This window comes from Corapipo altera, unplaced genomic scaffold (genome assembly GCF_003945725.1).
Source record: "Corapipo altera isolate COAL_440 unplaced genomic scaffold, ASM394572v1 61305, whole genome shotgun sequence".
NCBI classification, from domain to species: Eukaryota; Metazoa; Chordata; class Aves; order Passeriformes; family Pipridae; genus Corapipo; species Corapipo altera.
Genome location: NW_020884909.1, coordinates 4,172,343 through 4,184,604, shown reverse-complemented (window position 1 = coordinate 4,184,604; position 12,262 = coordinate 4,172,343). Strand labels below are relative to the sequence as shown.

Below are 12,262 nucleotides of genomic sequence, written 5' to 3'. Positions count from 1 at the left end.
AACTCTGGGCACCACAGCATGACTCAAACTCGAACAAGCCAGAAGGCAAATGAGCAGTGTCCTTGGTGAACAGCTGGCATATGCAGATCAACACACACACAGAAGTCTGGCTGTGTGGGATCCTGCACTGTATTGAAACAGACCATACTGGGTCTGGCTGTGATGGTGGTGATTTTCTCAGTAGCAGCTCATATGTTTGTAAAACACACGTGGTTTACACCTGCGACCAAAACAATGCTGGTAACACACTAAAGTTGTAGCACTTGCTGAACAGTCTTTAAAAAGTGCTACACCTTCTGTTTCTCACTCTGTCCCCACAGTGAATAGACTGGAGGACACCCTCAAGAGATTGGGAGGGGGCACAATCAGGCAGACAACCTGAACTAACCAAACATATATTTCATACCATATGACATCACGCAGAAGTAAAAGAGAGGAGTTTTAGGGAAGTTAGCCACCTTTTCCTTGGGAACTGGCCGGTACTGGTGCATCCATGGGAAGTGTTGCATGATTGCCTTCACGTCACTTGTCTTATTTCTTTCTTCTTCCACTTTTCCTTTGTTAATTAAATAATTTTACATTTACTCACAAGTTTTCTTGCTTTTACTCTTCTTTTCCCGTGTGAGCAGCTGTGCAGTGCTCAGCTGCCAACTGGGGTTAACCCACAACACACAGACTGGTGTCAATTATCTGTGGATTTTTAGTGAAGACTAAGGAGGAGGCATATCTCTGCATGTTCTCCACAGCTATTCCCCTACACAAAATAAATGACCTCTTTTCACAGCAATTACGTACATGGGAGAAAAAGAAATGGAACCACTCCATGCCTCTGATGTATCAGTTTGCTTAACTGCTCCAGCTGTGTAGATATGTAGAAGATATATTCACATTCTCACTTCACTGTTGCTTTCATGCTTACTTTCAACAAACATATCCGTAGACAAGACATTCCCTTTCAAATACAGTTCTTCCTATGGAAAAAACTGCTTCCATCTTTGGAAGTCAATGGTAAAGCCAGCTAGACTAACTTGCATCTCCTTCATGGTTAGGCAGCCTGAACAAACAATCAAATCAAAGAGCATTCACCCATGACGTTGTTTTGCCATCAAGACAAAGGTAACAAAAAGTTAGAGGTGTCTTTAACACCTCAAGTCAAACCCTCTGATGCAACACAGCTCACAGCATTCTGCAACTTTTTTCTTCTGTACCTTCCAACGTTAATCAACATATCTAGCCTGTATACAATTCAATTTTCAATCATTTTGGCTTTTTGCTAGTATTCACATTCCTTTTCACCCTTCAACCTAAGTAAATTTTGTATAAATCTCATCAGAAGAATCACAGCAATAATGTATTTGCATGCTTCTGTTTTTCAGAAAGCCTGTTAACTGCTGTCCTCTCAGTGAACTTTAATAGTGTCATCCTGCAAAAGTAGGGTTATTTAAGCATAAAACAATTTCCAAATATTTTTCCCTCTCCTGATCCCCTTCCAAACCCTTGCTTCCACTGAGCTGCAGCAGACCAGCTACATGTGCAATCTCCCAACTGCTTGTTGTCCCTACTTAAAATGACACACACCACTTCATCCCCACATACCACTATTAGAGATTTCTCTGAGCACTTTCTTAAATACCTCAATTTCAGCAAAATGGTTGGTCACGAATGAATATGACAGCATGAAACTGGATGATAACATCCAAGATACACAGAGAGATACCTGAGTGAAATCCTTACTTTGTAAGGAAAATATAGGTTTCAGCTTTTTCAGGTCACCAATTATGCAAGAGTCACAAAGAGCCTTTTCCCACTGAGGAAGGGAAAAGAGAACGGATCTACTGAAACAGAACGGATCTTTAAAAGAAAAAAAAATTATCCTTCAAAATACCAGAGATTGAAACCATCTGATGGAGGGAAACTCTACTAAATGAACCACATTAGTTTCTGGATGGACAATTAGAGGCTAGTTTAAAGCCGCAGTACATCTTCCTAGATGACCTGAACACTCAAATGTTTCACGGCACAGGAGTTCCCTTTGTGTTCATTCCTCCTCTGTATTCTTTTTTTGAGACAACTACACTGCAAAAGAAGAAAGTTGCTGCTACACTACAAAGTTTTGAGGAATCCACTGTAAACTCTCAGGGTTATTACTCACAGATGCCATATATACAGACTGATCATTTTCCTACCCTCTACGGTCTTACAGTTCATTTTGCAAAGCTTCCATTTTTAAAATAAAGCCATCCACTGGTTAGAGCTAATGCCAGCTCTTCATAGGTTAGCAGTCACTGTCACATCAGCTCTGTTTTCATTCCTCAGACTCTCAAACAGTGCTACTTTAAAAGCACAAACTGAAGCCTTTAAGCAATAAGCAGTTTCTGAGTCCAAAGTAAGCTCACCCTTTGAAACTCTAAAAAAGCAGCATCACTTGTAATGCAGCCAAATGTATCAACAGCTATAAACAGTTTCTCTAAGGAAAAATGTTTTCCCACCATACCTTAAGTGTTAGATCAGATCGCTCTTGAAGCTTATATGTCTTGGAGAATAGAAGTCTGATTATCCATAGAATTAGAATTCCTTCTAAAATGAGATGGTAAGCAGGGGCCTGAAAACAAAAGCACAAGAACAAGTCTACACAGAATTCTATTTGAAGCAGTGTGACACAACGCAACAGTTTTGTCCCTACTAGTACACTCAGAAAACAACCCAAGGCTCATCATCAGCTCATATGTGTTTCTAAAGCAGTAAAAATTGTAGCTACATGAAAGTGGATTGCGCTGCAGCTACTACTCATAGCTGTTAACTTGGGTTTGAATGGATTTAGTCTGCCCTTCATAAACAAAGCACACACTAAACTGATGGATTTCAGTTCCACACATCCACATAATTTGAATATTGAGGGTAAAGGCAGTTAAGTCACACAGGTTGCACCAGTAAGTACCTGTGAAGGCAGAATATTTCAAAACAAGCAGAAGTATCCCAAGAGCCTGAGGGTCTGTGTCATCTATACACAGTCACTTCAACCCTCTATTCTTTTAACCTAGAGTCCACCAGCAGGGACAGCTACTATTATTTACCAAGAAAGCTAAGCCTAACCTTATAGCCAACTTCTGTCAGTTTCACAGGCACTTTGATTCATCCTTGTGTCATTTACTCTCTTGTGTGGACATAATGTTTGGGAATACGTAAAGCAAACCAGAAAACAGAGTTGATCCCAGTTAAATTTAGCCTCTTTGGGTGTTTGGAGGGAGGAAAGTCAGTTTCCTCTGATGGTACAGTTAGTTTAAATCAGACGTGGAGTTACAGCATCAGCACACGACACTTAGTATTAATGATGAGTTTAGTCGTTCAATTTCAGAAAGGTTCCTGTCTACAGTTTTTAAAAGACTCAAAGTGCACAGAAATGAACACACTCTCACTTCAAGTCAGGGGAAGAGATCCCACAGATCAACATTTTCTGGTGGGATCTGACCTGCCAGCAAAATAAGTGGAACATACCACCCATCCAGAAATTAAAGGAAACTGAACACAAGTTTTTAAAACCACTAAGGAGTCCTAAGGCATACCAAACTGAAAACAACAAATCTATCTTTTGCACAGTACTTTTCAGTTTACCAAACATTAAGAATATGTAGGTTAAACCTGTGTATCTAAAGAACACATAGTACACTAACACAGAGGTCCCTGTGCTTTTCAGTGCCTACAATTATCCTGAATTCAGTGCACTAGAGCATGCTACCTGCTTCATTAGCTAAGCACTTCTATGTTTGGACTGCAAATCCTTGCATAAATTCTCACCCTTAGCCAAAGGAAGGGATACAAGAACACTGCCTATCACCAGGACATCCTTTTTATTATCACTAAACAAAGCCTGGGTACTAACAAACACTGCTGATCACTCCTCAGGAAGGAACTCAAGCCTAAGCACTTAAACGCTGTTTCTTGCTTTGTGAACATCACTTGTTAAGTTACAAACCCTGACCTCATACTCAGAGAAACACCGTGAACCTGAACGCTTTAATGCTCTGGTATATGCCTTAAATGTTGCTTTATAACCTTAGTCCAAACAGGAGATCATTTAGTCCAAAGAATGACAGTTTAAATCTCTTTCATTTTAGAAACACAAGTACTGTATTATACAGAACAGTTTCAAAGCTGTGTTCACTTCCTCTTGTCCCACTTTTTGCTCACACTGGATTGACTAATCGCTGTTTCCCTCGGCGTATTTGAATTAGGAACACGGCAGACACTATGAGCAGACTTGTACCCAAAATCATTCTGATGGAGTTAAAGCAGGTTGACCACAATGAGGTCAGCAGGATCACTTCAGCAAGAAGAGTAATTCAGTCAAAATAAATAACGCAGTATGTTGTCAAACGCTACCAGCTCGTCCCAGGGAAATTGTCCAAACTATACCTATGTGCAAATGTCCAAACTATATCTGCATGCAAATCTATACGTTGAAATCTATACACAGAGCGATGCTTCATAAAATTAAGTGTCTGCATCAGGCTGACTTTTCCGAGGCTGAAAAGTAACTTTCATGTGAAATTTTCACGTGAAAAACCGGTCCGACGGGCTAATTTGAAACGAATTTATAAACGCGGAGAAACGGGACGTGCGTCTGTCTTTCCAGCACACAAGCGCGGTGCCCACACGCCCGCCCGCAACGCGCGCAGCGCCCTCGCCCGCGACCCCAGACCCAGTGCCCCCCACTCCGCCCAGCGCGGCGCTCCAGCGCCGGCGACACCTGCCCGCCCCCTGAGCCCCAGGCCGCCCCCACGCCGCCCCGCCGGGCCCGCACCTCGTAGAAGGCCTGCACCATCTCCACGAGCACCCACTGCTGACCCGCCGCCGCCGCCGCCGCCGCCATGGCCGCGCCCGCCGCTTCCGCCACCGCCCCCGCGCGCCAGGGGCGGGACCGGCGCGGCGGCGGCGGCAGCGCCCCCTGCTGCCCCCGGCGGGGCCTGCGGGGAGGGCGCGGGGCGGCTCCTCACGGGAGGGAGGGGATTAGAATCGTGGAATCGCGGAATCGGGGGATCGGCCGGGCTGGGAAAGACCTCCGACATCATCAGTTGATCCAACCCCGCCGCGGTTCCCAGACCCTGGCACTGATGCCACATCCAGGGCATCCATCTTAAACACCTCCAGGGGCGGTGACTCCACCCCCTTCCTGGGCAGCCCATTCCAATGCCTGATCACTCTCTCTGAAAAAAATTTCTTCTTAATATCCAACCTAAACCTCCCCTGGCACAGCTTAAGACCGTGCCCTCCTGTCCTACTGCTGGTTCCTGGGAGAAGAAACCAACCCCCACCTGGCTCCCCCCTCCTGGCAGGGAGTTGTAGAGAGTGAGGAGGTCTCCCCTGAGCCTCCCCTTCTCCAGGCTGAACAGCCCCAGCTCCCTCAGCCTCTCCTCACAACACTTGTGCTCCAGTCCCTTCCCCAGCCTCGTTGCTCTCCTCTGGACCTGCTCCAGCCCCTCAATGTCCTTCCTGAGCTGAGGGCCCAGAACTGGACACAGCACTCCAGGGGTGGCCTCACCAGCACTGAGTTCAGGGCAAGAATCACTTCCCTGGTCCTGTTGGCCACACTGTTCCTGATCCAGGCCAGGATCCATTGGCCTTTTTGGCCACCTGGGCACACTGCTGGCTCATGTTCAGCTTCCTGTTCATCCACACTCCCAGGTCCCTCTCTGCCTGGCTGCTCTCCAGCCACTCTGTCCCAGCCCGTGGGGCTGCAGGGGGTTGTTGTGGCCAAAGTGCAGGACCCGGCACTTGGCCTGGTTGAACCTCATCCCGTTGGAATCAGCCCAACTCTCCAGCCTGTCCAGGTCCCTCTGCAGAGCCCTCCTGCCTTCCAGCAGGCTGACACTCCCCCCCCAGCTTGGTGTCATCTGCAAATTTGCTGATGATGGACTCAATCCCCTCATCAAGATCATCAGTAAAGATATTAAACAGAACTGGGCCCAACACTGATCCCTGGGGGACACCACTAGTGACTGGATCCCAACTGGATGCAGCTCCATTCCCCACCACTCTCTGGGCCCGGCTCTCCAGCCAGTTCCTGACCCAGCACAGAGTACCCCTGTCCAAGGCATGGGCTGCCAGCTTTTCCGGGAGTGTGCTGTAGGAGAGGTGCCTTTTTTTGGCATTGTCTGCCTCCTGCGCTGTCATCACTCCAAGCCACTGTTTTCTCTGGCGGCCCTGTGGTCTGGCCCTGAGGCCAGACTGTCATGATCTCAGCAAAATCGTGGAATCACAGAACGTGGAGGATCCCTTCAAGCTGGAAGGGACCACAGTGGATCATCTGGTCCAACTTCGCTACCCAAGCAGGGTCATCCCAGACCACAGTGCACAGGATTGCATACAGCCTGTTCCTGAATATCTCCAGTGAGCGAGACTCCACACCCTCTCCTAGCAATCTGTTCCAATGCTTGGTCACCTGCACAGGAAAGAAGTTCTTCCTCATGTTCAGGTGGACCTTCCAGTGCATCTGTTTCTGCCTGTTTACCTCTTGTCCACTGAGAAAAGCCTGGCTGCATCCTCTTGGCATCCCCCTCTTTAGATACTTGCATACATTGGTGCATCCGTTAGTGTTGAGTAAATTAAATTAGCTATGAGTTGGACTTGCTTAAGAAGATAAATGCGGATATGTTTGTGTATACTTCCTCACAACATTTCAAACCCAGTCCTGTTTGCATTCTCCACACAGCCCCATGCTGTTCTAGGCTGGAACGGGGGTGAGGGGCAGAGCTTGTGATTTAGTACCTCATCGACACATGATACACTTGCCACCTCTGTTCCTGTAGCTGGTGACTTCATTGCTGGAAGGAGCAATTGCTCAGATACTTGCCTAATGACAGAACAGCAAAAGAAAAACCTGAGTATAGTGGAAATAATGAATAAATTCAAATAAGGGTCCAAATTACTACTTTAAGAGTCTTGCCAAAGTGAGTGGCCTTTAAAAGCCAAAGATTGTTGGGGAAAGACAAATGCCATGAAGGAAAAGATTAATGTTGAAGACCTTGCACAGATGCACCTGGGTGTGGGGGAGTGACTGAGTCCCCTGTGCAGAACTTGAGCGACTGCTTAAAAAGACAGTAGAGGGGAGTGGGGGCTGTAAAGACTGCTTAGGAAGTGAGGTAGCTGTTGAACGAGATGCTTGAGAACTGTTTCACTGAAGCTAAACAACTGTGGAGGGTTTCTCATGATCTTCTGGGAGAGCACAATGGAGGTGCACCTCTTGGGGCTTCACTCACTGGTCTTCACCATGATTAGAGGAGAGAAACCCGAGCCAATAGTTGACCAAACAGATGATAGCAAAACCCCTGTGGCTGTTGCTAACTGCAGGAAAACAGCAAGTTACAATTTTACAGTAGCAGATAGTTAAAATCAGTGAACTTGACTTTCACACTAGCTGAAATTAATAGTAGTTAATTTCCCTGAGTTTCTGAACATAATGATACATTTGTTGAATTCCAAGCTCTACACAATAAAGAGAAAAATGTGGCTTAAGGCTATCTGAAAAGTCAAGTCAGACAATAAATGTCTCTTTTGGTTTTTATCTGCATGAAGACTGTTGTGTTCACTCTTAAGTACTTCTGTGGCCATTGTGTCATGCTGCAGTCTTGGACTCTTGGGAGATGGCTGCTACTACCAACCTCAAAGAATGTATGCAGTCCCAAATTGCCCCCAGAAATGTGGGCCACACTAGTTGTATTGTATTGTAGGTAGAAGATTGAGTTACATCCCATCTCACCATCTGATTCTGACTTTCAGTGTTGGACATATATGTGTATGATTGGGAGACTGAGAAGTTGATTTTGTTTAACACTGGGTGAATTGTTTCCAGAGTGAAATGCAGTGAAGTTAATAACGTACTAACCAGTAATTCTTCTGGCAGTGAATTCAGAGTTCCTGACCTGGATCATCATAGCACTGGACCTCTCATAATAATGAGCCTATCCCTATTGTTCAGCAGTTTCATTGTTTCAACATAGTGCAACTGCTGCTAATTGCTTAAGGGTGCTTTACTTCTGACAGTAATAAGAGAGTGAGGTGAAAGAAGTTCTTTGCGATGGCAGTTTGTGACTGGGAGGAAAGGGGAGAGGAAAAACACCTTGAGTCTTTCTGTGAAATTAAAAGTCCTGACAAAAGCTTTTGAAATAGTGCCCTATGGAAATTCCTGGTCTGTGTGTTTCAAATTTTGTCTTCTCCCCATGTCCTCCATTTACTCTGTATTCCTTAACTGCTCTTATTCTGGACCATCCTCAGCAACCCACTCATTTCCCACACCCTGCCTTGAATTCCCAGCTCAGTTCCCCTGGGTCAACAGTGGCATGGCAGTTATCTGTCATAGTTCTCTGGTCACTCCAGAAGCAGAAACATAAGACTTGATGTGGCTATCAGGAATTTTATATTTTTCCTAAATATCACATGCGTAGCCAAGTGCCAGTTATCTTCTGATCTCTTTTCTCTATTAGTTCTTTCTCTGACTTCTTAATTTTTGATTTGTCAGGTATGAGACAGATCATAGGAGTTCCTATTGGCCTGGTATTGACTAAAAAGGGGGGAGAATGGTATTAGGAAGTAACACATGACTGTGAGGGGATGGTGGCACATCCTGCCATCCTAGTTGTGGTGCCGTGTTGGAGGTATGCACATGGTAGGAAGAGAAATGTGGGAACTGGTGGGAATGGTTCCTGAGGGTCATTCACTTCTCCCCTGCCTCCTCCAGCTACACACCCAGGAGGAGGATGACGGCCTGGGAGATTAGGGGCATAATTAGAATGTTTGCAACCATTCTCACACATTCTGGGTGGTGAAAGCTTAATTTATATTACTGTGTTTTTAGTGTACCTAGTTGTAACATATTGGCTCTGTGGCTAACCTCAAAAAAATTATGAAAAAAAAAAAAAAGAGTTCGGAAAGCAATCCTATGATGGCAAGGACAAAAAGACAATAGCAGAGTAGTACTAGTTAGGTTTTTTTAGGTTTTGAAACTTGATGCTCCACTAAGATGATGCTGGCAGCAAGCACAGAAAATGTCAAAAGTCATTTGAAAGTTGAGTATTAAGCTCAGAAATTGTGTCTTAACTTCTAGTGGGAAGCAGAAGGATGTTGCAAGAGTACTGTGTAAGTGCCAAGAAGAACTGGAATATCAAGTTCTGTAACTTACCTCATATGTGGAGGAGTAATTGTGCACAAGGCAAGCAAGGATAAATTTAGTACTATCTCATTCTGCGCACCACTGCATCTTGGAAATGTGCTTAATCCAAGTTCTATAGTGAATTAGCTTTAAATTAACTTCATCAGCAGAAACCTGTCTCAGATCTGCCTGGGAAACATCTGGAGATCTCAACCTTTGACACAAGGTTTGTGAAAGAGTAAGAGTACCTAGTGGTCAAAGCACTGGTACATTCTAGCTATACTAAACTATGCCATGGCACCTTGAACAACTGAAGTGGTGAAGTGGCATTAAGTGGAAATGCTGAGATGATTTCCTGGAACACAATGGGGACCAAATTTAACCTCAGCTGTTTGAAGTTAATGACTACTGTAACTATGTAAGAGTGGCCAGATTCTTCTTTTTTAAGTGTTCAGCCAAAGGTGGACTTTTGGAATGAAAAGCTAACTTGTCAGAGGGATGGATATAGGCATAGCAGTCTGTCTCCTGCCTCTTTTCAGTGCTTGTTTGGCAGCACTGGACTAAGCACTTAGGTTTCTAATACGTTGCAGAGCTAAGCATCTTAAAATGGAACTGACAACAAATAGGCCCAGTTCTGTGATGACTAAAGAAAACTTGTATTAGAAACTTGTAAGAGCTGCTCAGCTCAGCTCAGGATGCGAGGACCACTGACAGGACAGACACTGTTTAAATGGGAATATTTCCCTTGTAGAGAACCAGTTATCCATGTGTGGTGTTGCAATATTGCTGTTGCAGAGCTATATTTTGTATCCTGTGTGGTTAAATCCCACATATCTCTGATTCACGAATTCAGACATATTCAGATTGGAGATTTGCACCTAGAACTTTGAGTTGGGTTGGTTGTCTGTGCTGAAGAAGAATGTAGATGTGCAGCTAACCTGTTTCGCTCACCCGCCTCAATATGCAACTGATCTGCTGTCCACCTTTTATTCCAAAACCTTAGTCCAAACAGCACATTATTTAGTCCAAAGAGTGACAGTTTAAATCTCTTTTATTTTAGAAACACAAGTACTGTATTATACAGAACAATTTCAAAGCTGTGTTCACTTCCTCTTGTCCCACTTTTTGCTCACACTGGATTGACTAATCGCTGTTTCCCTCGGCGTATTTGAATTAGGAACACGGCAGACACTATGAGCAGACTTGTACCCAAAATCATTCTGATGGAGTTAAAGCAGGTTGACCACAATGAGGTCAGCAGGATCACTTCAGCAAGAAGAGTAATTCAGTCAAAATAAATAACGCAGTATGTTGTCAAACGCTACCAGCTCGTCCCAGGGAAATTGTCCAAACTGACTAGATTCAAGCTTATATCCAGAGTGATGCATCATAAAATTAAGTGTCTGCACCAGGCTGACTTTTCCAGGCTGAAAAGTAACTTTCATGTGAAAATTTTTAAAAAAAAACAGTTCAACAGACTAATCTGAAATGAATTTTAGATAACACACATGACATTTGCCATATGCAAGGTAGAGCTTGAGTCCTGCGAGATGAGAAAAATGCAGTTGGCACAAATTCTAACCATCAGTAAGGTGTCCAACAGAAGCTCATGAGGTTTGACTCCAAAGGTTCACGTTCCATGTCTCCTTTAGCTATCACCATGCAGGCCTCCTCTCCTGAGAATGAAACTAGAAGAGAGGCAAAGGGATATCAACCCTGGGTCAATTACATTTATTTACCTCAAAATTTGGACTCCAATCTCACATCTTAGAAGCTCTCTTGTCGTCAGTGTTTTCCGTACTCTCTCTTTGGAGGTAGAAGTTTCAAAGGAGCATCTTGTGATGCTCTGACTAGGTAAAAGGCTGTCTGCTAATGCAACCTGAATAGAACTTTAACCTCTGTGCGGTTACATGCACATCACACTGGTTTGTGCAAACCCCTCTACTTTTATAATGCTGTTATCCACTGGCTGTCTTATATAAAAATGGGATCTCTAATGAGTTCTTTTGTGACAAGAAACAGTGGAGCCATTATTTGCAGGTTTTCCTGAGGCACAGAGCCTTACACATCTCGGTACCGAGAGGCATGGAATTGTGATGTAGGCAGCCTTCACATAGTTGCAAGTAGATGCCTTGAAGAAGGACCCATAAAAAAAGTCAGATGAATTGAAAACATGGTTATTCTAGTCAGATACAGATATCTTCTGAAGTAAGATCATTATTTTTTTTGAAAATGCTGCACTGTGAACTGTAGATTTCATTTACCTGCAAAGAATAGGCAGATGAATATGCCACTACACAAACATGATAACCTCCTACTTCAATTTTAAAAGAGATCTTAAGCAGAGCCTGTGAAAGACTGTATCCATATCAGAGACAAACTCTTTCCTGCACCGGACTGTGATTCTAAATGTTTCCCAAATCACTCTTAGAGAGTGGTTCATACGTAGTGAGTCTTATGGGAACAGTGTGTACTGGATTTAAAGCTGCATTTTTACAGATTAAAGTGACAATTTTGTGCTTTTGATACCAATAAATGCAATAGATACCTGTCTTCCAGCACCAGCCTTAATGAATGACTTTGGATCAGGTATCACAGACCCCGTTCCTAGTCCTAAATTTCAATACATGTTAAATCCCTTCCCGTAGCAGATCATATTTAAAGATTAGCAACGGATAAAGCCTTCTTATTGTCTCACAGTTAATACAACAAATCTTTGTAATGAAAAATAGAACAGAACTATTGAACTTTTTGAGGCCTACAACATTGCAGAACTCAGATCAAAAGCGGGAGGAAGCTGTGCTCTGTGCAGTGGCTATTTTTGTTGGCTTGAGAAAGAATGGAATGATGCCAGATAGTTGCAGATTTTGGTGAAAGCAAAAGCTTCTTTTGACCGTGCCTTCACTGTGGTTCACATGGCTCAATTTCTGGTAGCTTCTCACATCCACATAACACTGTGAGGCATTAAAGTCCTGTCTTAACCACCTCAGTCTGAATGTTTGTTTCAAGTTTTAAGCAAGCTGTAAATCTTAACAAACCATTTCCAGGAGCTTTGAGAGCAGGTTGAGCTGTCAACCCCTTAGTGGTTGGGTTTCATCACTAAGGTCTGCAGAATAT

The 12,262-nt window shown here is 44.0% G+C and overlaps 1 protein-coding gene across 1 annotated transcript in view; it reads right to left on the bottom strand.

The window, feature by feature from the left end:
* Positions 1-4,886, bottom strand: part of SPTLC1 (serine palmitoyltransferase long chain base subunit 1) — a 30,482-nt gene extending 25,596 nt beyond the window's left edge. Inside the window, exons 1-2 of the mRNA XM_027653122.1 lie at positions 4,802-4,886; positions 2,495-2,602 (exon numbers count right to left, since the gene is read on the bottom strand). Coding sequence (XP_027508923.1) covers positions 2,495-2,602; positions 4,802-4,870 — 177 coding nt within the window. The 5' untranslated portion in view covers positions 4,871-4,886. The remainder of the gene's footprint in view (positions 1-2,494; positions 2,603-4,801) is intronic.
* Positions 4,887-12,262: the final 7,376 nt, after the last annotated feature.